The 25,567-nt window shown below is 37.5% G+C and overlaps 1 protein-coding gene across 4 annotated transcripts in view; it reads right to left on the reverse strand.

Annotated features, from left to right (window-relative positions):
• Positions 1 to 25,567, reverse strand: part of Faf2 (Fas associated factor family member 2) — a 58,198-nt gene that overhangs the window by 30,720 nt on the left and 1,911 nt on the right. Inside the window, exon 1 of one of the 4 annotated variants that reach the window (XM_047556360.1) lies at positions 25,339 to 25,404. The exons of 2 other annotated variants lie outside the window; for them this stretch is intronic. In XM_047556360.1, coding sequence (XP_047412316.1) covers positions 25,339 to 25,389 — 51 coding nt within the window. In that variant the 5' untranslated portion in view covers positions 25,390 to 25,404. Of the gene's footprint in view, positions 1 to 7,681; positions 7,812 to 25,338; positions 25,405 to 25,567 lie in introns of those variants that run through there. One more of the 4 variants, XM_047556361.1, reaches the window with a different exon arrangement.

Here is a 25,567-nt window from a genome sequence, read left to right on the forward strand (position 1 = left end):
CATCTGTATCCCCAACTCTTTTAATTTTTATTTCAATACAAGGATTCACTAAGTTGCTGAGACTTACCTTGAACCTGAAATCTTTCTGCCTCAGCCTCCTGAATTGCTGGGATTACACATGTATCACCATACCTGGCTCATGTTTAGCTTAATATAGATGCACATGGTTCCATATAGAAAAATTCAGTTTAGTCTCTTTGCTGTCAGCTTAGAGGGCCTATGTACACAACAAAGGCCCAGATCTTATTTTCTTTCTTTTTTTTTTTTGGTGCTGGGGATTGAACCCAGGGCCTTGTGCATGCAACCAGATCTTATTTTCTAATACCATTCTTCAATAAAAGGAAACAGCGTTCCTTGCAGAAATGGATTGCAGCAAATATATAAGATGAAGGTGGAGAAAATTACAGTACTGGGAATTAAGAAAGTACTCAAAAAGCAAAAGAAAAAAACTATAATGGCTATGTAAAGGGATACAGGAGTCAACTGAAAAAGATCCACAATGTCCAAAGCTGGAAAATTAGAGTAATAAAATAAAGTAGTAATTGATTATAAGTCAAAGTATAAAATAAACAGCTATAGTATAAATACATGATTGAATAAATAAATGGGGGAGAAGAGACAAATATCCTGTACAGAAGAATTTCAAGTAATTTGGGTAGATACTTTACCTTCAAACTAAAGCAAAACTTCCTAGTCTTTTCCAGCATGGACTATACATAGTGACTTTTTTCCAAAAACTGCAGTGTGGAAAAGGAGGTGGGGATGATTAACTTTTTAGTGGAGAAATCTGGCAAGCACTATCTCACTTAGGTGAGTAACATCAACAGCAATAAATTTCATTGGATATCATGCACTCTAAATATAATGTAATAAAAAGTGTTTTACCTCTGTAGTCTTCCTCCCCAAATACTTAATTTTAGCCAAATCATGAGAAAAACACTGGACAAGTTTCAACTGGAGGATGTTCAACAAAACACCTGACCAGTACTCCTGAAAACTATCAAGGTCATCACAATCAAAGAGTCTGAAAAACTCTCATACGCAGAGGAGCTTAAGACATGATTACTGAATATAATATGGTAACTTAGATGGGATCCTGAAACAAAAAAGGACATTAGGTAAAAACTAAACACAGTAGGCTGAAGTAGGAGGATATCAAGCTTGAGGCCAGCTTGGGAAATTCAGGGAGATCTTGTTTCAAAACAAAAAATAAGCCAGGCAATCTGGCACAGGCCTATAATCCTAGCGGCTCAGGAGGCTGAGGCAGGAGAGTTGCAAGTTTAAAGCCAGCCTCAGAGACTTATCGAGGCCCTAAGCAACTTTATGAGACCCTGCCTCAAAAATAAATAAATAAATAAATAAATAAATAAGGCAGGGGATGTGGTTCAATGGTTAAGCACTCCTGGGTTCAATACCTGCTACCAAAACATAAAATAAAATAAAAATAAAAAGGGTTGGGATGTGGTTCAATGGTTCAATGCCCCTGTGTTCAATTCCCAGTACAAAAAAAAAAGAGTAAGTAGGACTCGGGGTATAGTTCAGTGATAAAATGTTTGCCTAGCATGTATAAGGCTCTGGGTTCAATATCTAGCAATGCAAAAGAGGGAAGGGAGGGAGGCAGGGTGGACAGGAAGGAAAGACAGACAATATAACTTGGAGAGGGAGGAAACCTATGAAGTTGAACAAGTTGGCAGATAAGGTCTAAGAAGTAGACAGTGGAGAGATCATTCCTCTAAGGGCAGGGTTCTCAATCTTGCCTGCACACCAGAAGCATTTGAGGGGATTTTTAAAAATACCCTATCAAAACAAAAGAAAAAGAAAAAAAAAATACCCTATAGACCCTAGGCAGTTTATTTACATTCTCTGAAGATTATCTAGCCTGGATAAATTTTTTTCTGTAGGGGTGGGGAATTTCCAGGTAATTCTAATATGAAACTACCATTAAGAATCACTAAATCCAAAGCCATAATTCCAAATTCAGCGGAGTGGCATAATCATATGTACACTATATAAAAAGTTATTCTGGTTGCATATAAAAAATTAGTTACACAGGGCATGAAAAAGGGCAAAATACCATAAAAATATCTATATAGTCACCAAAGGAAAATGGTGACTTAGAAAAGGACAACAAGCATGAAGAGGGAAAGAAGTAAACATATCTGGCATATATTGTAGAGGTACAGTCAAAGGATTAGATGACAGATTAAATATGTGAAGATGGAAAGAAATGTTTAGATGGACTCAGGCTTAAGCAAACATAACGATCATGTCATTTAATAAAGAATGGGGAAAACTGTTGAGATGATTTTACTCATCTTTGTTAGAAACACTTATTTATGGTAAAATAAAACTGTTTATAAAGAACAATAGGAAGCCTGGTAGGATGGCGTACACCTGTAATCCTAGTAACTCAGGAGGTTGATGCAGGAAGCCCAAGTTCAAGGACAGTCTGGGTAACTTAGTGAGACCTTGTCTCGATTTTTTTTTTTTTGGCGTGCTGGGGATTGAACCCAGGGCCTTCCTTGCAAGCACTCTCCTGACTGAGCTATCTATCTCCCCAGCCCAACCCTGTCTCAAAGTAAGAAATAAAACGGGCTGAGGATGTGACTCAGTAGTAGAGCACCCCTGGGGTCTAACCCCAATAGCACATGAAAAATAAATAAGTAAATGAATTTAATTAAATAAAAAAGAATGGCAGAAAAAGTAGAAACAGACTGCCTAACAAATACATTCTTATTTATTTCATTGCATTAAACACATTATATGGAAACAGACTGCTGACCTCAAATGCCAGCCAACACGATAGCTTCTAGTAAACAAGGACGTAGAACTCATTTGGCATTCACTATATCAAGACCACAGGGATGGGTTTTGCTACCTGGGTTTTCTCTCAGTTTTTTGTATTTTTAAACACTTAGTGTAATTTAGGTAAAGAAAAGCCAGGCATGGTGGCACATACCTGTAATCTTGGGAGCTGAAGCAGAAGGATCACAAGTTCGAAACCAGCCTAGGCAACTTAGCAAGACCTTGTCCCCCAAAATAAAATAAAAAGGGCTGGGAATGTAGCTCAGTTGGTAGAGTGCCCTTAGGTTCCATCCCTAGTACTTCCATGCCCCCTCACACAAAGGTAAAGGAGTTTAAATACTAAGAAAGTGGTCCCAACCACTAATAATACAATAATTTAAACGGTTTATATTTTAGTATATTTCCTTCTAGCTCCTCACATTCCAAGACAAGGATTTAGGATTTTAACTCAACCTCCTCTCCATATTCATTTTTTTTTTTAATTGTAGGGGAAACTGGTTAATGGTACTTGCTTCTTTCTAGCAAGTATTATTATCTCTATCTGTGTATCTCTATCTATCTATAGTTCTGGGAATGGAAACCAAAGGTACTCTACCACTCAGCTATCTCCAATACTTTTTGAGACAAGGTCTTGCTGAGTTACCCAAACTGGCTCAAACTTGGGATCCTCCTGTCTCAGTCTCTCAAGTCACTGGGATTACAGGTGTGCACCTTAACACACAGCTATTTCTAAAGTTCCTGATACATAGTGCCAAATGCATGTGAAAGAACTATCCCAATTTACACTGGGTTGGTTTCAATTTGAGTCAAAAGTTAAGTGTGTCTCTAACCAACATCCATTTCCATTTCAGTACCGAGAGTTTTGCAATGCCAGTCTTGTTCGGAAAGAAAGCCCACTACAGTTTTGGCAGGAGATAATTCCATTATCTTTGCTATCAATCCTGCCTCGGCAATAACAAAGTTTGGCTATTAGCATTTCTGGAAGAGAAGTAAAACAAAGAAGAGGGAAGGTTAGACTTAACCTCAGTCACAGGTTTCAAGCTCCTCCCAAAGTACTTTCTTTAGAATCCAATAGGGAATTCTCTTTTAAAAAGTAATTTTTGGGGGGTCCTGGGGATTAAACCCAGGGCTTTGCATATGCTAAGTATATATTCTACAACTGAGCTAAACCCTAGTCCTTCAAAAAAAATTTTCCCTTTGACAAAAAACTTATTTACCTTTATATCCCAAAACCTAGCATAATGCCTTGCAACAGGAAACGTTTGAGTAACTAAATGAATCCTCTCTCACCCAAATAATTTGTTTCTTTTCCTTTATCTAGTTTCTTTTTTGTTGTTGTTGTTGTTGTTATTGAATCCAGGAATGCTACATCCCCAGTTCTTTTTATTCCCCCACCACCACCAGAGATTGAACCCAGGGGCAGTAGACCACAGAACCACATCCCCAGCCATTTTTACTTTTTGTGATAGAGTTTCATTAAGTTGCTGAGGCTGGCTTTGAACTTGGCCTCCTGAGTCACTGAGATTATAGATATGTGCTACTGCACCTGGCTTACATCCCCAATTCTTCTATATTTTGAGACAGTGTCTTGCTAAGGACAGCCTCAAACTTGAGATCTTCCTGCCTAAGCCTCCCAGGTTGCTGGGATTACAAGCATGTGCCACCACACCTGGCTACCTTTCTCTAGTTTCTTAATCATTGTTCTTATTATTATTACTACTTTATTCCTACTCTGTGTCAAGAACTATGTTAGCTACTTTCACTACATTTTCCTCAAACATCTATGAAAGAAATATTGTCATCTTGTCCATTACAAATTGAGAATAATGGGTCTTTTTAAAAAGAATAATGTATAAACATCCCACACCAATTTGGGTATAAAATCAGTGCTCATTAAAGGTTGGCCAAATCTCCAAATTCTCCTACTGCTTTGCTCTTCAGAGTAGATGTGATGTACATTCAGATCTACTGATACCCAAGGTAACTTCAGATAGCACTGGACAAAATAGCTGTGATGGGAAATAAAGTTAACTTTGGAGCCTCTTTCTTCCTCTAATCTCTCAGGGGAAAGTGTCAAATGTCACCAACTGCTATCACACATCTCCCACTTGGCAGGTCCATTTAAATGTCTGAGAAATATCTCTTGCTCCATCTTTTCCCTTTTTCCTATACCCTCAGAGATAACTCTCCTTCCACGAACTGACCTCCTAAGGACTGGAAAGAATACTGCATTTAGACACAGCAATTTACACAAAAGTACAACTGATAATAGCATTATGGGGAGAAGGAAAGTATTTACCTTTGGGATAAAAATAAAAACAAAAACAAAAAACAAACCCTAATCCATCTCTAGTAAAATGCATAGGAGAAATTGGGAGAGGGGTCTGAACTATTCTATAACCCTAGCCTACTTATTCCATCTAGTCTTCGTCTAACTATCTTCTCTCTGGAGTCAAAAGATAAAAGGATATTAATCACCTGGCAACCAACTTTTGAAATACTGTGATCCCTGAGCTATCTCTTGCCAAAGTATGATTCAAGGATGGTATCACATTAGGTGGTATGTAGTATATTAACCAGATTTTTTTTTTTTTTTTTTTTGGTACCAGGGATCAAATCCAGAGGTGCTTAACCACGTCTTTTTATTTTGAGACAGTATCTCGAAAAGTTGCTTAGAGCCCACTAAGTTGCTGAGGCTGGCTTTGAACTTGCTATTCTCCTGCATCAGCCTCCCAAACTGCTGGGATTACAGGAGTGCGCCACCACACCCAATTTAACCAGATGTCTTAATCAAGTGTTTTGACAGGGATTAGGTAACAAGGGCATAATAACTTCACTTTCCAAGTGTTTCTCTTTCCATATCTCAAGTGTTTATACAAAAACAAACACTGAAGGGGGTTGGTGTGGAAACCTCAGTTGAGATCTAAGTTCTCCGAATTCCAATTGGCTTGCTAGGGCAAGCGTGTTGAGGATGCACATTTTAAGCTTTCTTTTCAGCTATTCCCAGAGAGAAATTTGGCAAAATTAGGAGATCTTTGTTTTCTCTTTCCTGCCACATAAACAATTTGGCTTTGCTGTATGCAACAGGCAGTATGCCTTCTCTGATAGTGGCAGGAGAAATGCATTTTTTTCTTCTTTTTATGTGGTACTAGGAATTGAACCCAAGAGTGCTTTAACACTGAGTTACATCCCCAGTCCTGTTCATATTTAATTTTGAGATGGGTCTTGCTAAGGTGCCCAGGCTGGCCTCAAAGTTTCAATCCTCCTGCCTCAGCCTCTTGAGTAGCTAGGATTATGGGTATGCACCACCATGCATGGCAGGAGAAATAGAATTCAAAGTCCATGCTGAAAGTAACCACAGCTAAGCCCTGATCTGTAACTAAAAAATATACTGGAGACTGTCCCCTGAGACACTTCCCCACTGAGCTAAATCCCTAGCCCTTTTTAATTTTCAATTTTGATACAAGGTCTTGCTAAATCGACTAGGGCCTCACAAAGTTGCTGAGGATGGCCTCAAATTTGTGATTCTTCTGCCTCTGCCTCCCAAATTGCTGGGATTATAGATGTGAACCATGTGCCTGGCTGTAACTAAAATTCTTACATACAGATCTTTAGTATTCACATTGAATTACTGGTCTCCCAAATTAATTACCAGCAACTCCCACTATGTATTATTACATAGTAATAGGTGCTTACTATTGCTTTGAAAGCACTTATTACTATGTAATAAGCACTGTAAAGATCAAAGCCCTTATTTTCAGCACTGAGAAAGCCAAGAATTCAAAAGGCTATGAACCTTTTCTAAGAATACCTAGACAGTGATAAGTAGTGGAGCTGAGACTGAAATCTAGAAAAAAATCTAAAAAAAAATCTAAAAAAATCTAGAAAAATCTACCTCCAAAGTCTGAGTCCTCTCTTGTGCCATGATGCCTCCAATTATTATTTGATTAATTCATGTTTGAAAACAACAGATTTTCAATAAATTCTCAATTCAGAAAATTTCAATTTCTTGTTTTTGTTTGTTTGTTTGTTTGTTTTGTGGGGGTGAGGGTGGGGGTAGAATACTGGTGTTTGAGCCCACAGTTTCACATATGCCAGGTAAGCACTCTACCACTGAGCTACATTTCCAGCAAAAAATTAAAATTTCTTTTATTTTCCCTACTTGTAGCTGAATAATAGCTCAAAGATGTACTCAAAGTTGTTCTCTTTTATGCCCAGAATCAACATATGTTGATATAGTTTTGTTCTATGGCCAAAGGGTCTGGGGGTCAAATAAGACTAGAAAATGTTGTTCAACAAATTCCCCTTCTGGAAATTGGTAATGTAATCTTTTAAAAGGTCCTGCTCTGTGAAAGAAAGAAAATTTAACCTCATACCTTTACACAGGGAAAGATCTTTTTAAGAACACTACTGACATCCCTCAATAAGTTTTCACTTAAAATCAACCTGGAACTCACTGGTTTAGTCCATCACTGGATGTCATCCAAACGCCCTGTGTGAATCAAGATAACCATAACCACATAGTAGAGTCTTAAATATTTGATAACTCATTTGAACCAAATGACACTATACATGTGGAGATGTTCTATGGGCAAATATATAAATCTACATTAAAAACTGCATAAGAAAAAGACAAAGACTGAACAAATAAAATGGGGGGGAAAAAACCTACATGAGGGTTGGGGGTGTGTCGCTCAGTGGGGGAGTGTTTTGCCTAATGTGGGAGGCCCTGGGTTCAATCCCCAGCACCTCGAAACAGAACAAAACGCACACACACACACACACACACACCCCCCACATGAATGAATATTTCCAAAAAGAAATCCATAATATCCTTTATCTGAGCAACTAAGAATAGGTGGAAAATGTGGTTGACCTTTGTTGGAAAGGTGGAAGGACACCATCTTCAATAATCTTTCCTTCACAGCTGGGCAAGGTGACACATGCCTGTAATCCAGGTACTCAGGAGGCTGAGGCAGGAGGATCGAAGGTTTGAGGCTAGCCCAGGCAACTTAGCGAAACCCTGTCTTAAAATAAAAATAAGGGCTAGGGATGTAGCTCAGTGGTAGAGGATCCCTGGGTTCAATTCCCAAAGGAGAGAGAGAGAGAGAAAAAAAAAAAAAATCCTTCCCTCTATTTCTACATTAACTAGCTTGGTAACCCTAGGCATCTTGAGTTTACTTTCCTCATTTGCAAAATGTAAATGAAAAGTGCTTATTAAACCTTTGTGTTGTAAAAATGAAGTATACAGTCTCAACAGAGGTTAGCTATTATTAATAAGACACATGAAGGACACATTAAAAAGACATTTGTTAGCAGAGTTCTGTGGTATACAACTGTAATACCAGCAACTCAGGAGGTTGAAGCAGGAGGATCAGCAACTTAGTGAGGCACTAAGCAACTCAAGGAGATACTGTCTCAAAATAGAAATAATAAAAGCTTAGTAGTACTGAGCTTTTAAATCCCCAGTATCAAAGAGGGAGAAAAAAGGCACCTGATATTTAGCATAAACACTTTTCTCAGCTGGGTGAAGTAGTAACCCACACCTGTAATCTCAGCTACTCAGGAGGCTGAAGCAGGATGATCAGAAGTTGGAAGGCTGAGGAAGGAGAATCTCAAATCAAGGTCAGCCTTGGTAGCTTAGTGAGACCCTGTCTCAAAATAAAAAACAAAAATAAAAGGGCTGGGATTTAGCTCGGTGGTAAAGCACCACTGGGTTCCATCCCCACTACTGTGTTAAAAAAATAAAAATAAAATAAAATAAAAATTTCCATAAATATTCCAGGACTGTGAGAAATTTTTCTAAATTTTATTGGTAGGGAAGTCCAAAGCTAACAGGCTCTTAAAACATTTATGGAGATTTCTGCTATTTACCATTTCTGGCACTCCTATTAAAGATAGTATTTTTAAACCCAGCGTGGTGGTGCATGCTTTTAATCCAAGTGGCCTGGGAGGCTGAGGCAGGAGAATCACAAGTTAAAGCCAGCCTCAGCAATTCAGTGAGGCCCTAAGAAACTTAGTGAGACCTTATCTCAAAATGTAAACAAGGCTGGAGATGCAGCTCAGTGGTTAGGTGTCCTCTGGGTTCAATCCCTGGTATGGGGTTTTTAATATTTTTAATGTGCATACAAGCAAAAGCAGTTATCATCAAATTTTCATTTTATAATTGTGCTACTTCATTTTTGCTTCTCATTTTAAGCAAAAATAAAATGTTGAAGGAACTGCAACTGGAGTTCCCAAATTGCATGCAAGGATGCTCAGGTGGCCCAAAAGAAAACTGACAAAATTAAATAAATCTTTATTAAGACCTACCTTAAATGACCTACTTCTAAAAGAATATGTACAGTATAGGGAATACTCCACTCAGAGAAACTTGAAATTATACTAATGTGTCATGTACAGAAATACTCCTTAGATACTTAAGATGAGAGGCTGGGGCTGTAGCTCAGTGGTAGAGCACTTGCCCAGCATGTGTGAGGCACTGGGTTTGATCCTCAGCACCACAACAAAATAAATAAATAAAATAAAGGCACTGTGTCCATTTACAACTGAAAAATATTTTAAAAAAATACTTAAGAGGAGGACATCAACATTGATGTCCAGCACATTCTAAAGAAATAACCCTAATATTGAACCAACTTGATAACAAATGTTTGTACTTCCATATAAAAATTGGGGGTGGATTGGACAGCTAGCACTACTGAATCAAAAATTCCCAGAATATAACCATATTCTTGAATAGGAAGATTCAACAATACAAAATGTCAATCCAGCTCCAGAAGCTCATTTACAAATACAATAAAATTTCAGCTTAAAAAAGTTGATTATAAACTGAGTGTACTGACACGCCTGTAAACCCAGCAGCTAGGGAGGTTAAGGCAGGAAGACTGCAAATTCAAAGCCAGTATCAGCAATTTAGTGATGCCATAAGCAACATAGCAAAGGCCTGTCTCAAAATAAATATGAAAAGGGCTGGGTATGTCACTCAGTGGTTAAGCACCCCTGGGTTCAATCCCTGGTACCCCCCAAATCCAGGATGACCCTAAAAAATAGAGCAATGGGGTGGAGGGGGGCAGGTGACAATCCTCTAGGTTGAAATATATTACAAGCCTCTATAATAAGAGTAATGTTGTGGCAGGCATGGGGCATATGCTCTAATCAGAGCTACTCAGGAGGCTAAGGCAAAAAGACCATAAATTCAAGGTTAGCCTAGGCAAGACTCTTTCTAAAAAAAAAAAAAAAAAAAAGTGCTGGAATGTAGCTCAGTGGTAGAGTGCCAGTGGGTTCAATCCACAGTTTGAAAGAGTACTATTGATATGGGATACATCTCAGAACAATCTATTTTTTACTTAATAGACTTTATTTCTTGGCACAGTTCTAGGTTTACAGAAAATTTTTAATAGAAATTAGAGTTCTCAAGAGGCTTTCTCCCATCCACCCCTTTCCCCATTTCCCCCCAATTATTAACAAGTTGCATTGGTGAGACCCACTTGTATGACTATACATCATTGTTAACTAAGGCCCATGGTTTACATTAGGGTTCACTTTTTTGTGTTGTACATTCTATGGGTTTTGCTAAATGCACAATGCCAAGGACAGTATCATAAAGAGTTATAGGGCATAGGTCTTCCTAAATAACCTCTTTGCTTCATCTATTTTTCTCTCTCCCTGATCTCCATTCCTGGCAACCTTTGATCTTTACATTCTCTACAGTCTGCCTTTTCCAGAATGTCACAGTTGGGAATCATACTTTTCTAACTGGCTTCTTTCACTCAGTAATATGTGTTTAAGATTTCTCTCTGCCTCTTTGATAGCTTGAAAGGCTAAAAGTATTTTACTTTGCAGCATACAGACTCAGATAAATAATCCTCCAAATTACTTTAAAACATAGTAAATATATTATACACCTTTTAAAATAAAGGGGCTCAGGGGCTGGGGATACAGCTCAGTGATAGAGTGCCTGCCTAGCATGCCTAAGGCCCTGGTTGATCTCTACTACTGCCAAAAGAAAAAAAGAAAAATAAAAATGGAAGAACTTAACTTACTTTAAATAATCATATTGTTAGTAGTAGTATGGATACTGCTATTTTGAGACAGTTATGTGTTAATTATGTGCTAAAGCAAATGAATAGGGCTGGGGAGATAGCTCAGTTGGTAGAGTGCTTGCCTTGCAAGCACAAGTCCCTGGGTTCAATCCCCAGCACCACAAAAAAAAAAAAAAAAAAAAAAAAAGAATAGTTGTTAGTTTTATTAACAACCAAAACTTGGAGACATGAAAAAGTAGATAAACATAAGATGTAGTATAGAGACAGGATTGGTAGTCCTAAATTTGAAATGGAAATACTAAATTATTATATCATGAAAATAAACACAGATGTATTTCCTGACTGACATTAAATAGTTCTAGACCAACCCAGTGGCAACAAGCATTCAGTTTCCATTCTGGGGCTTCTAAATATCCTTCCTCAGGTTCCTCGGAGATATGATTGATTCTGGATCTAAGAAAGCACCTTGTATGAAAAAGCTAAAAAGCTGCCAAAGATGACTAGGGCCATGATAACATGACAAAAGTCCTTAAGAGCAATAATATAAGACTTTTACATAGCCAAAGAAAGAGCTTTTTGGATTTTATACACAAAAAAATGGGTAACAATTGGGATTTCTTTTTTTTTTTTTTTTATTATTTTTTTTTTTTTACGTTTACATAGGGTAATGATGTTTATTTTATTTTTCCCCTCTCCCCCACCCCTCCCACCCCTCCCACCCCTCCCACCCCTCTTTTCCCTCTACACAGTCCTTCTTTACTTCATTCTTACCGCTCTCCTTAGCCTAACTCTAAACCTAACCCTAAACCTAATGGGATTTCTTTTTAAAAAGTCCTCAGGCGCCACCCAAAAATATTTTCAGTTATCAAACATGCACAATCTGTGCCCCAAAATAAATATAAACATAATGATATAAAACATTAACTATGTTTAAATTCATGAGTTCATAACAGTATTCAAATTTTTAAAAGTTTCAGTAATTACTTTTACAGGATGCTAGGAAAACCAACTCATTATTTAAACACTAGTAAATAACTGAAAGAATCAACATTATCATGTCTTTACTGTATATGATAATTTAGTATAACAGGTGAGAGAACATATCTCTTTACAGAGAAATCCCTATTAATAAATACAGAAGGTGCTGGGTACGGTGGCACACACCTATAATACCTGTGACTTGGGAAGCTGAGGCAAGAAGATTATAGTAAGCTTCTCCACTAATTTGCTTGTAATTTCCACAATCCCACAGTGCTGTGGACTCGAACCCGGGCCTCCAGCATGAGAGGCAGGCACTCTACAGGGTGGGCTATATGGCCTGCCCCTAGCTTCTCCACTAAGATCAGAAACAATGTAAGGATGTGTCTCTTCTACCACTGCTTTTCAAGACTGTACTAGAAGTCCTAACTAATACAATAAGAGAAGGAATAAAAAGCATATAGTTTAAGAAAGAAGAAATAAATTGTTTATAGATGACATGATCATCTATGTAAAAAAATCTGAAAGAAGTAATAACTCCTGGAACTAATAAGTAATTATAGCAAGATTGTAGGAAACCACTGTCTATATACCAGCTGTGTGAAAAAGCAGCCAGGTACAAGGTACATGCCTGTAATTCCAGTGACTCTGGAGGCTAAGGTAGGGGGATTAAAAGTTTGAGGCCAGCCTGCGCAACTCAGGGAGAGCCGGTCTCAAAATACAAAATAAAAAGGGCTGGAGATGGAGGTCAGTGGTAGAGCACCCCTGGGTTTAATCTGCTGTGCAATAACAATAATTATTATTATTATTACAAAATAATTAAATTAAAAACTGATTTTTGAAAAGACAATGTCAAGAGAATGAAAAGTCAAGCCATGAAATAGGAGAACATATTTGTAAAAGGAACATCTGATAAAAGACTTATTCAAAAGATAGAAAGAACTTAAAACTTGACAATAAGAAAATGAACAACTTGATTTAAAAATAAAGAGAATTTCAATGATTAGTTGTTCACACAATATTTTGGTCGAAATAAAAAAATAAGCAGAAGATGTGAATGAATACTTCACCAAAAAAGACATACAGATGGCAAGTAAACACTAAGAGACATCCATCATCATGTCATTAGGGAATTGCAAATTAAAATTATGAGACACCACTATATACCTATTAGATTGCTAAAACCCAAAACACTGACATCATCAAAAGTTGATAAAGATTTGGAGCAACAGGAAATACCATTCAATGCTGGTAGAAATGCAAAACCATACAGGTACTTTGGGACAGTTTGGCAGATTCTTACAAAGCTAACTAGTCTTATCATACAATTCAGTATGCCACATTCCTAAGTATTTATATAAATGAGTAAAAAACACATCCATACAAAAACCCGTATGAGGTGTTTATAGCAATTTTATTCATAAGTGCCAAAGTTTGTAAAGGAAAACACGATGTCGTTTAGTAAGTGAGTGGGTAATAACCTGCAGTATATCCAGACAATAGCATACTATTCAGTGCTATCAGGCTATAAAAAGATAAAGGACTTAAATAAATACATAAATAAACACATATCACCAAGAGAAAGAACAATCTGAAAAGGATACATACAGGTAATTTTAACCATATGATATTCTGGAAAAGGCAAAATTAAGGAACAGTAAAAATGTTTTGTGGTTGTCAAAGGCTAGGGAAGAGGGATAAGTATACAGAGACTAGAGGATTTTTAGGGAAATGAATCTATCTATTCTGTATGATATGGTAATGGTGGATAAGTGTCATTACATTATTTTTGTAAAACCACAGAATACATAACACCAAGACTCTAATGTGAAACTATGGCCTTTGACTTCATAATATGTGAGTGAAAATTCATCAACTGTAACATACTGGTGGCAGTGTCTGCGTGGTGAGAAAGGGTATATGGGCTCTCTTCCCACTCAACTTTGCTGTAAACTTAAATTACTCTATAACATAAAGTTTAACTAAAACACATTCATCTGTAACTTTCAGATGTAATCTGTAACTTTCAAAGTAATACCAATTAAGTAAAAAGTTTTATTCAAAATGGGAAGCTAGTTGTACTAAACTTGGAGTACTCTGATTTCAAAAGTTTATGCTCTTGTCACATTGTTTTCTATTATTATGCCAGTTGGTTTCTCATCTATTAAAATGAGATGTGAAAACATCATCTGAATTATCTATGAGTCACGAAGAAGGTAATGTCATGAGGTAAAAGCTAATGAAACAATGTTTTAATATTAAACTTGTGAGAAATGTGTGAAGCTATATCTGACATATGTGCATATGTATGTATGTATGATAGTGGTGGTGATGAGCAAAGGCTGCCTTGGGCACCCTAGACACATTACTTTACCACTGAGCTACAGCCCCAGCACCTAATATTTGAATTTTTAAGTGAAAAAAAAAAAAAAAAAAAAACCCTATAATGTTAAATTAACACTTTTAATTCTCAAATGACAGGTTTAATTCTGTATATAAAATATCTGATAAATCTTTCACGTATAAAAAAGTCTTAATGTCCCTCTGAAAAGGACCTGCAGTCTTTCAAACATATAACTTGCTAATTGATACATGGGTTTTGTTTGTTTCTTTGTTTGTTTGTTTTTGGTCCTGGGGATGAAACCCAGGGATGCTTCACCAATGAGCTATATCCCCAGTCCTCTTTATTTTAAGACAGGGGGTCTCACTCAGTTGCTTAGGGTTTTGTTAAGTTGCCAAGACTGGTCTCAAACTTGTGATCCTCCTATCTTAGTCTCAGAGATTATACATGTGTGCCACTGCACCTGGCCATAGTGTTTCCTGTCTCCCAAGCACAAACTTAAAAAGGACAATGTTGCCAAGTCCACCGGTACACATTTGTAATCCCAGTGACAAGGGAGGTTGATGCAGGGAGATTGAAAGTTTAAGGATGACCTCAGAAACTTAGAGACCCCCTGTCTCAAAATAAAAAATAAAAAGGACCAGGGATGCAGCTCAATGGTAAAGTGCCCCTAGATTCAATTCCCATTACCAAAAAAAAAAAAAAAGGGGGGGGAGGGGTGCATGGGTGGGTAATATTTTTACACAAATTCTCAATTTCACCTTCTAGTAAATAATCCATAGAAAAATGAAGACAAATGTTAGAGAACAGGGGGTGGGGATGTACCTCAGTAGTAGAGCACTTGCCTAGCATGCACAGGCCCTGGGGTGGATTCCCAAAACTGAAGAAGAAAATTTAAATATATACATATATACACATGTGTGTGTGTGCGCGCGCGCGCGTGTGTGTGTGTAAACATGTATAATTGAACCCTAGGACTGCTCCTTTTTTATAGAGTCTCCCTGAAACTATTAGAACAAACTAATTCAGCAAGGTTTCAGGGTATAAGACCAATATACAAAACCCAGTTATATTTTTCTTTTTTTGGTACTAGGGATTGAACTCAGGGGCACTCAACCACTGAGCTACATCTCCAGCCCTATTTTGTATTTTACTTAGAGACAGGGTCTTACTGAGTTGCTTAGTGCCTCGCTGGCTTTGAACTCGAGATCCTCCAGCCTCAGCCTCCAGAGCTGCTGGTATTATAGGGGTGCGACACTGTGCTTGGCAAAACCCAGTTATATTTCTAGGCACTAGCAATGAACAATCTGAAAATAAAATTAAGAAAACCATTATGTTCACAATATCATCAAAAAGAATAAAACTTTCAGGAATAAATTTAACAAAAGAAGTTTAAGACTTGAAAACTACAAAACATCATTGAAAAAGAATAAAGATAGGCAGGACCAGTGGTGTACATCTGTAGACTGAGGCAGGAGGATCAGGAGACTGAGGCAGGAGGATCACAAGTGTGAGGCCAACCTAGACAGTTGAACAAAATGCCTGTCTCAAAAACTAAAAAAGGCTAGGAATGTAGCTCAGTAGCAGAATGCCCCTGGGATCAATTCCCTATAGCACACACACAGACACACACAAACACAAAGGAAAAGAAAGACTGAGGATGACCTAAATAAATGGAAAATACTTCCTATGTTCATGGATTGGAAGGCTCAATAGTATTAACATGGTTATTCCCCACACTGATCTATAGAGCCAATTCCAACTACCTTCCGCCCCAAGAAATTAACAAGGTGATCCTAACATTCATTTGGAAATGCAAGAGACCCAGAACAGCCAAACAAATTTGAAAAAGAGCAACGCTGGAAGACTCACAATTCCTGATTTCAATCTTACTACATAGCTGCAATAGTCAAGACAGTGGATGTGGTTCTGATATAATTACTGACACAGATCAGTGAAACAAACCCTCAGTTATAGTCAACTGATTTTTGACAAAAGTTCCAAAGTCATTTAATGTAGACAGAATAATCTTTTCAACTAAGTGCTAGGAAAAATGGATATCCACATGCAAAAGAAGTCAGAATCCTAACTCGCATGGATCACAGACCTGAATAAAAGAGCTAAAAAATGCAAATCTCTTAAAAGAAAACATAGGCAGAAAGATTTGTAATCTTAGATTTAGGCCATGATGTCTTAGATATGACACCAAACATACAAGCAACAGACAAACTGTACTCTACAATTTAAAGCATAAAAGCATACCATCAAGAAAGTGAAGACAGTTGGGCACGGTGGCGCATGCCTGTAATTCCAGCAGCTTGGGAGGCTGAGACAGGAGGATCAAGAGTTCAAAGCCTGCATTAGTAATTTATCAAGGACCTAAGCAACTCAGCAAGACCCTATCTCTAAATAAAACACAAAAAGGACTAGGGAGTGGCTCAGTAGTTAAGCGCCCCTGAGTTCGATCCCTGATACCGTCCCCCCGCCCCCCAAAAAAGAGAGAGAAAGTAAAGATAACCTACAGAATGAGAGAATACTTTTGTTAAACATATATCTGATTAAGGATCTACATCTAGAATATATAAAGAACTCTTACCACTTAAACGAGTTACTCAAAAAATCAGGTAGAAGATTTTTTTTTTTTTTTTGCTGTGCTGGGGATTGAACCCAGGGCCTTGTGCTTACAAGGCAGGCACTCTACGAACTGAGCTACATCCCCAGCCCAGGTAGAAGATTTGAATAGACATTTCTCCAAAGATATACAAATGATCAACAAGCACAGGAAAGATATTCCACATCATTTCAGTTTTAGGATGCAAATCAAATCCCACAATGAGAAATCCCTTCAAACTCATTAGGATGATAATTAACAAATATGGACCATAACAAATGTTGGCATGGATATGGGAAAATTATATACTTTCATATACTGAGGGTCGGAATGCGGCTGCTTCAGAAAATTGGTAATTTCATGAAAAGTTAAATATAGACTCAGCAATCTTTTTTTGTTAGTTTGTTTGTTTGTTTTTGCAGTTCTGGAATTGAACCCAGGGACATTCCACCACATCCCTGGTCCTTTTTATTTTTTTATTTTGGGACAGGGTCTTCCTAAATTGCCTAGGCTGGCCTTGAACTTGTGATCCTCCTGTTTTCCAAGTCGCTGAGATTACAGGCATGCACCACCACATATACAGATTTTTGTGAGGACATATTTTCATTCTGCAATTCCAACAATCTCAAAACTGCATAAATGATTAATTTTCCAGGAAGAAAAAAAAAGTGGAAGTCCTGTTCTATCAGGTATTAAAATTTAGCATAAATCTAAGGTTATTCAATGAGTAATGGTACCAGTAGACCAGTTAGTGAAACAGCATAGTAAGATAGAGGACTACTCAAAATCAGTGGCAGGAAGGATAAATTATTCAGCAAACCTATGGTTTTTCCTGGAAAAAGGTGAAATTAGTTTCTTATCAGATATAACACAAGAAAGCTAAATGCCACATGGCTTAAAGATCGAATTTAAAAAATAAAATTACATAGCTGGGCATGATGGCATATGACCATAAACCCAGCTTCCTGGGAGGCTGAGGCAGGGTGATTACAAGTTTGAGGCCAGCTTTGGCAATTTAGCAAGACCCTATCTCAAAATGAGAAAAAACAAAAAAACAAAAAACAGGGGGCTTGGGGGCATAGGTCAGTCGTAGAGTGTCCCTGGGTTCAATCCTCAATACCACAAAAATTAAATAAAATTTTAGAAATAAAAATAAATTAAAAGTGAACTATATAAAATTCCAAAGGAAAAAAATGCATTTGTATAGCCCTATTAAGTAGAGGCAAAACAGTAAACCTAAGAGCCAGAAAGAAAAAAAGTGCCAATTTTATATACTGTAAAAATATCAACCAGCCAGGTATTGTGGCACACACCTAAAATCCCAGTTACTAATGGAGGCTGAAGCAGGAGGATCACCAAGTTCAAGGTCGGCCTGGGCAACTTAGTGAGACCTTATTTCAAAAATATAAAATTAAAAACTAAAAAGGACTAGAGATATAGCTCAGTGGTAGAGCAACCGTGGGTTCAATCCCTAGTACCACAAAACGTGGGTGGAGGGGGGAATGTGGGCATTGCTGTTTAAACTCAACTAATTGCAAAACAAAGTCAAATACCACAGCTTCCCTGGCTCCTGCTGCCACCACCACCAAGACCAGAAATGCAAATTAAAATGAGATTTTTTTTTTTCATTCTATCAGATTGTTAAAGGCCAAAAAAGATAACTGAGACTAGCAAGAGTATGGGAAAAGAGGTCCTCTTAATTCTCTTGGTGGAAATGATAGCTGACAAAATCCTTCTATAAAATAGTCTAGCAGCAATTTTTAAAATTTAACAAGTATATTTGTTTAACTAGTGCTATGGTTTCAAGGTGCCTCCCAAATTTCAAGTGTTGGAAACTTAATCCCCAAAACAACAGTGCTAGAAAGTAGGACCTTTAAAAGGTGCTCAGGTCATGAGGACAGGGATTAATGCTATCATCTCCGAAAGGGATCCTGATACAAGTATGAGTCAGTCCTTCTTCTCAAGTCCTCTTGCCCTTCTACCTTCTGTCACAAAGGCACTCTCCAGATGTGGCCCCTAAACTTGGACTTCCCAACCCCCAGAACTGTAAGAATTAAATATCTTCTTTATAAACAGATTTTGAGTATTCTGTTATAGTAGCACAAAATGGACTAAGATACCCAGGAACCCCACATTTTTAGTAATTTATTCTACAGAAATTAAAGCCCCACTATATCAGCAATATTTGCTTTATTCTTAGCCTCTAAATATTTTCTCTATCTTGGGCTGGAGCTGTACCTCAGGGGTAGAGTAATTGTCTGGCATACGTGAGGTCCTGGGTTCAAACCTCAGCACCACATTAAAAAAAAAGAAAAAATTAAAAGTCATTAAAATATGTTTTTAAAAAAGTGTTAAAAATTTCTATATGGAGCCAGGCATGGCAGCACACTCTGGGACTATGGAATCCCAGCTACTAGGGAGGCTAAGGCAGGAGGATCACTTAAGTCCAGGAGTTGGAGACCAGCTTGGGCAATGTGGCAAGACCCTATCTCAAAAGGAAAACAAAAATTTTTTTTCTCTATCTCCAAGGTCTAACTGAAACTCTGAGCCACTCATGCACTATTGTAATCCCAGCAACCCAGGAGGCTTAGGCAGGAGGATCACAGTTTGAGGACAGCCTGGACAATTTAGGAAGACTCTGTCTCAAAATAAAAAATAAAAAAAGGCTGGGGATATAGCTCAGGTATAGAGCGCCTCTGAGTTCAAACTCCAATGTCACCAAAAAAAAAAAAAAAAAACCCAAAAAACAAAAGAACTGGTTTTCTATGAGGCCACTCTTCCCAGAAGTTCTCTTTCCCATATCAATGGGCATAATTCATTTCTGTTTTGGGGTGATGATTCTTCTTTTCTCCTTAAAAAGTCCACCTTCATGTAGAGGATACTAAGAGTTACCATGAGTGATATGTCTAGATTAGAACCATACTTTTGGTCTTCCTCTGCTGAATTCTCTTAAACTGCCACATAAGACTAGGGGTATAGCTCAGTGGTAGAGCACCTCCCTAGCATGGTCGAGTTCAATTCCCAGCACTGCAAAAAATAAAATAAAATAACCTGCTACACAACATTTCTACTGGCCCTTCTTACTTAACTGATGTTAAAAACAAATTAACATTTAAGAACCAGAAAAGTAATGCTAGGTTATAGGAAAGAAGACATGGAAGCCAGGTCAAATCTCAGCTCATCATAAATACCGGGTGTTACCTATAGGTCCTAGTTAACTCAGCAAAACTAGAACCTACGCCATTTGTTTACTAGGAGAATTCACTGATAGAATGAATCTAGAATTATCCAGGTAAAAGTAAATGCTCAATAAATGTTTAAACAACATCACAAAACACCTTTAAATCTCAAAGTTTCATCAGATTGTACCAATCAAAATCCTGTCCTTGTTGGGACAACTGCTCACTCCAAATCGCTGCCTTTAATTCTTTAAAAATTTTAGCTCCTGTATGCCTGCCACCTTCTCCAACTCTACTGGTATTCTGGTGTTTTTACTATTTGTATAACTGTTCTAATACATTCAGCATTCTGCAACCACAAATTTAACCAATAGCAGATCACAAGCACAGGTGTGGGGATGGTGTCTGTACTTCAACATGGAGATTTGTTTTGGTCATTATTCTTCAAACAATACAGTATAACAACTATTTACATAGCACTTACATTGTATTAGGTATTATAAAGCATACAGGAATGTGTGCTTAGTTTATAAGCAAATACTCTGCCATTTTACATAAGGGACTTGAACATTTTCAGATATGGATATCACTGGGGGTTCTTGGAACCTCCTCCGCTAATAAGACATCTATCTGTACTTTGTTCTCTCTAGTCCTTGTCTACAGTTCCTCCAATGATCTCTACCCTACCTCAGCCATTCACTCCTAGGGTCAAACCCTAGACCTCACCACAATTAGTAACTGCACAGCCCTACACACTCTCACACACATTCCTACCTTTTACCGTTTCCTCCTTCTAAGGCCTTGCCTAACAACTCTCAACCCTTCTTGGACCACTGACCCTATTCTTCAGCACTCCTCATGTCTCTGTTTCTCATTTTATCCACTGTAATTTCTATACTCAAATATTATAACCACTTTCTTAACCCATTAACTCTTTTGACCCTCTAATATAATCATATTCCTTTGGTTAAGCCACAGTTCTTTTTAATTCCAAATCTCTGCCAACTCTGTATCTGTACCCTCACAAGTAAATGAAGCCTCCTGGTCTGTCTTGAAATAAATTTATGATCACTAACCTCAAGTGGAGGTTAACTTGCCTTCATACTAGTTGCTAATTCATTCACTCTCCCAGATGACTATACCTTCTTTCTTTTCAAACCTCTAATGCTACCACTCCATCCTTATTCTTGGCGTATAACCTTTGTTACTATTTCAGAGAGAAAATAATCACAGTATTCAAGTGGCATAATATATCTGTCTACATTTGTGCCCATTCATCCATCTTTTCTACTCTTAACTGTGGACAGATTTATTTGTGTTCCTGGCAAGAGCCAATTCCTTCTGTGTGCCTGATTCTATTCCCTGTCACCTACTCAAGGATACTGACAGCAACTTTTCTTCCTCTGCATCAAGGTTTCTCTAATTCATCTTCCTCATCCGCATACAAATATGCTAATATTTCTTCTCAATTAAAAAACAACAAACTCTCTTCCCCACTCCAGCTTCTGCCCAAATATCTTTCCTCTTTATAGCAAAACCTGCAGAAATTTCCAATTTCTCATGACATTCTTTTTTGAACTCACTCCAGTCAAGCCTTTACCCTGCAACATTCCAATAAAACTTTTAGTCAAGGGTAACTAATGACTTCCACAATGTAAAGTCAAAGATCTGTTCTCATTTTCCAAGTTACTTCACGACTACTGGGACATTATACTGTTTTCCTCCTATTTCACTTACCACTTAAATCTCCTTTGTATGTTTTCATGACATCCTCCAAACGCTAAAGATTAAGTGCCTCAGGGCTTAGCCCCTTTATCTTTTCTATTTTTTTGGAGGGGAAGTACTAGGGGTTGGTATGGTCTACCACTGAGCTACACCCAAGAGGGTCTCTGGCTAAATTGCCCAGTCTGGTCTTGAATTTGCAATCCTCTTGCCTCAGCCTCCCAAGTAGCTGAGATTACAAGACACTGCCATTGTGCCCAGCTTCAAGCAGTTTCATGGCTTTAAATATTATCTATATATCTATATTTATCTATATATATAAAACCTTGTATTGCCAGTCCAGATCATTATCTTAAACACAAGACTTCAGCTGCATACTAAACATCTTCACTTGGATATCTAATAGAAATCTCAGACTTCACAGAACAAATCTGACCTCCTGATCTCACCCTTACATGGCTCCACTGGCATTCTTGTGCTTTCAGTTAATGACTTCCACCCTTTTACTTAGGGCAAAAATTTTTAAAAAGAGACACCCTTAACTTCCTTTCTTTCTCACCAATCAATCTCAGAAAATCCCATCCACTTTACCTTCAAAATAGATTCAGAATTTAGCAAATACTCAGCATTACTACCTCCTTCACCCCTGTCTGAGCCTTCCTGAACCATTGAAAAAAAATTCCTAATTGGTCTCTACATTCTCCCTTACTTCAGAGTCTCCTCAAGATAGCGGCCAAAGTAACCCTATTAAATCATAAATCAAATCCTGTCATTATCCTACTGAAAACCTTCTTAAGCCTATCCATATTACCTCAGGGTTAAATCCAAAAATCTTTACAATGGCCTACAAGGCATTCTAAGAATGGTCTTAGCACATCTCTAACCTCATCTCCTGCTACATACCTCCTTCCTCTCTTGGTTCAAGGCACACTGGCCTCCTTGCCGTTCCTGGAAACCATTAGCAGACCATGCCTCAGAGCTTCTGCACCTTTATTTCTGCTATCCAGAATACGCTTCCCTAGCTATCCACATAATTTGGTCCCATACTTCCTTAAGGTTTTCACACAAATGACTCTTAGTGAGGTCTTCTCTTCATCATTCTATTTAAAATTAAACCTGTTCCTCAAAATTCTTTATTTCTCACCACAGTACTAACCACTATCTGACATATTACACATTTCACATCTTTATCTCCTGTGTCCTCCCCCTAGAATATGAACTCCACCAAAGTAGGAATTGTGTTAACTGTACCACTGCATTCTGGGCCCAGAACTTTAGCACAGGGTAGATGCTGAATAAATAACAATTGATTGAAAATGGGATAAATCTATATGTACGAAGATATTTTTATTTAGTGAATTTGAATGGGATAAATCTATATATACAAAAATATTCTTTATTTAGTGAATTAGAATTATACAAAATAGGATTCACTATGCCACATTCACAAAGGAATATTCACTGCAGCATTATTTGTGTGATCCCAAAAGTGAAAATGACACAATTATCCATAATATTTTGAAGAAACTACAAAGTAATAATAATGTTTAACATTCAAGTGTTTCATATTTCCCAGTGCTTTAGATATGGTAACATTTAAACACTGAAACAACATTGTGAATAAGTAATATATTATTAGTCCATAGATGAAGAAATTAAGGCACAGAGAGGTTAGGTAATCTGCTCTAAGTCACAGAATTAGTAAATGGAAATTCATAATTCAAATCCAGGAAGCCTTATTCCAAAGCCAACCTTCATAACCACTTATTATGATCTGCTTTCTAAAGCAAAATATGATCATAAGTAAAATGAGAATGAAACCTATAACTAGTCAACTGATTGAAAAGGCACTTAAAGTAAGGAATACAAATATTCTTACATCACTTAATTAAGATGAACATAAAATAAACATGTTTATGCAGCAAATTTTTTTTTTAATTTTTAATAAAAGCCTACACATTTCTCTAGGGAATGGCTCCACTGTCATTCCCGGTACTTTCTAGCAAAACCACACTAACTGGATTTTTAAAAAAAAAAATTTTTTTTTTAAAGTTGTCAATGGGCAATTTACTTATTCCAAGCAGTTGTGCCCAATCTTCTACCTCAATGATTTTCCCCAAAGTAATTTACAGTTATCTTGCCTACACCTAACTTAATAGCAACTTTTTTTCAGCAACTTATCCTTATAGAGCCTTTCAAAGCCATTTTATTTAGTTTTTATATAAACAAAACTCTTTTTGTACTGGTATTTAATTCTATCTGACATACACCAGCACCCACTGGTTTGGAAGTAAACACAATTGACTCCTGTCAAGAGTACAATTCAAATGATGAAGCCAGAAACACGAATACGTTAAGAGTAGATCTTAGGAAATGGAGGATAGTCTTTTTCAACTCATCAGTCAAGAGACAGAGTAAGAGTTTCTACATTAAGCATTTGTAGATGTGCACATGTATTAAAAAAGCATACAAAGACATGCAATGTACCCAAAATTAAAATTAGAAGAAAGAGACTTAATTGCTTTTTTAATACAGGAATATGTTGCTAACCTACAAGCATTGATCACTTTTTTTTTGGTGGGGGGAGAGTACCAGGGATTGAACTCAAGGCATTCAACCACTGAGCCACATCCTCAGCCCTTTTTTGTATTTTCAGTTACAGACAAGGTCTCACTGAGTTGCTTAGTGCCTCCCTGCTGCTGAGGCTGGCTTTGAACTGCCATCTTCCTGCCTCAGCCTTTCAAGCCGCTGGGATTACAGGGGAGCGCCACCGCACCTGTAAGCATGCATTACTTGATAGGTTTGTTTTTTAAAGTTAAAAAAAAAAAAAAAGAGCGAGAGAAATTGAATGCTGTCAATTAGATAAAAGAAGAAAGAGATTCAAAGAAGGAAGAACTTACCCAAGATTGCAGAATTCACTAGAAGCTAAGCTGAAAGGCTCTAACTTGTGTTTGCCTAGAGTTTCAAAGTTCACATTTCTCTACAATGTCAAATTTACTGCCCCATTCAAAAATAAAACAAAACAACAACAACAACAATAACAAAAAACACCTCAGATAACTATGAATTTTTATTTTTGGTACTGGGAATTGAAGGTAGGGGCATTTAACCACTGAGCCACATCCCAGCACAAAAGTAAAATAAAAATATTTTGAGACAGGGTCTTGCTAAGTTGCTGAGGCTGGCCTCAAACTTGAGGTCCTCCTGCTCAGCCTACCCAAGACGCTGGGATTACCAGCGTGCGTCATCACAGTCAGCTTGAATTTTTCAGTACACAAATGAAACCTATTTGTTTTTTCTTGCTAGGTAACTGTCTGATAAAGCACACTGAAAGATTTCCAAAATGAGTTATAAACTTGATTCTACAGCTCAATTCAGGCTTCACTTTCTATAATTTGAAAGAATGAGAGCAATCAGGTGTGGTGGTACACATCTGTAATCCCAACTACTAAGGAGGCTGAGGCAGGAGGATCACAGGTTTGAGGCCAGCCCTGGCAACTTATTAAGACCCTGTCTCAATATAAAAAATAAAAAATAAAGAGCTGGGAATGTAGCTCCGTGGTAGAGCACCAGTGGGTGCTCTACACTGGTGGGGTGGGGTGGGGTGGAGAATGAGGGTCATACCCTACTATATATTTAAAAAGAAATTTTTCTTACTCCTGTACAAGCAGAAAAGAGATCACTTCTTCCTCCAGGGAGGCAATGCATAGCTCATTTAGTTTTCTCTCTCTTTGTCCATGTCATCATTGTCTAGGTGTTCAAACAGCAAGAAGGCACTAGGGAAATTACTTTAATTACTTTATTTTGAAATTTGGAGAAATGGACTCCAACAGAAGTAATCATTCATATTACCTGTAGTAGCTCGTCTTACAAAACATGCCCCATT

This window comes from Sciurus carolinensis, chromosome 6 (assembly GCF_902686445.1).
Source record: "Sciurus carolinensis chromosome 6, mSciCar1.2, whole genome shotgun sequence".
Classification (NCBI taxonomy): Eukaryota; Metazoa; Chordata; class Mammalia; order Rodentia; family Sciuridae; genus Sciurus; species Sciurus carolinensis.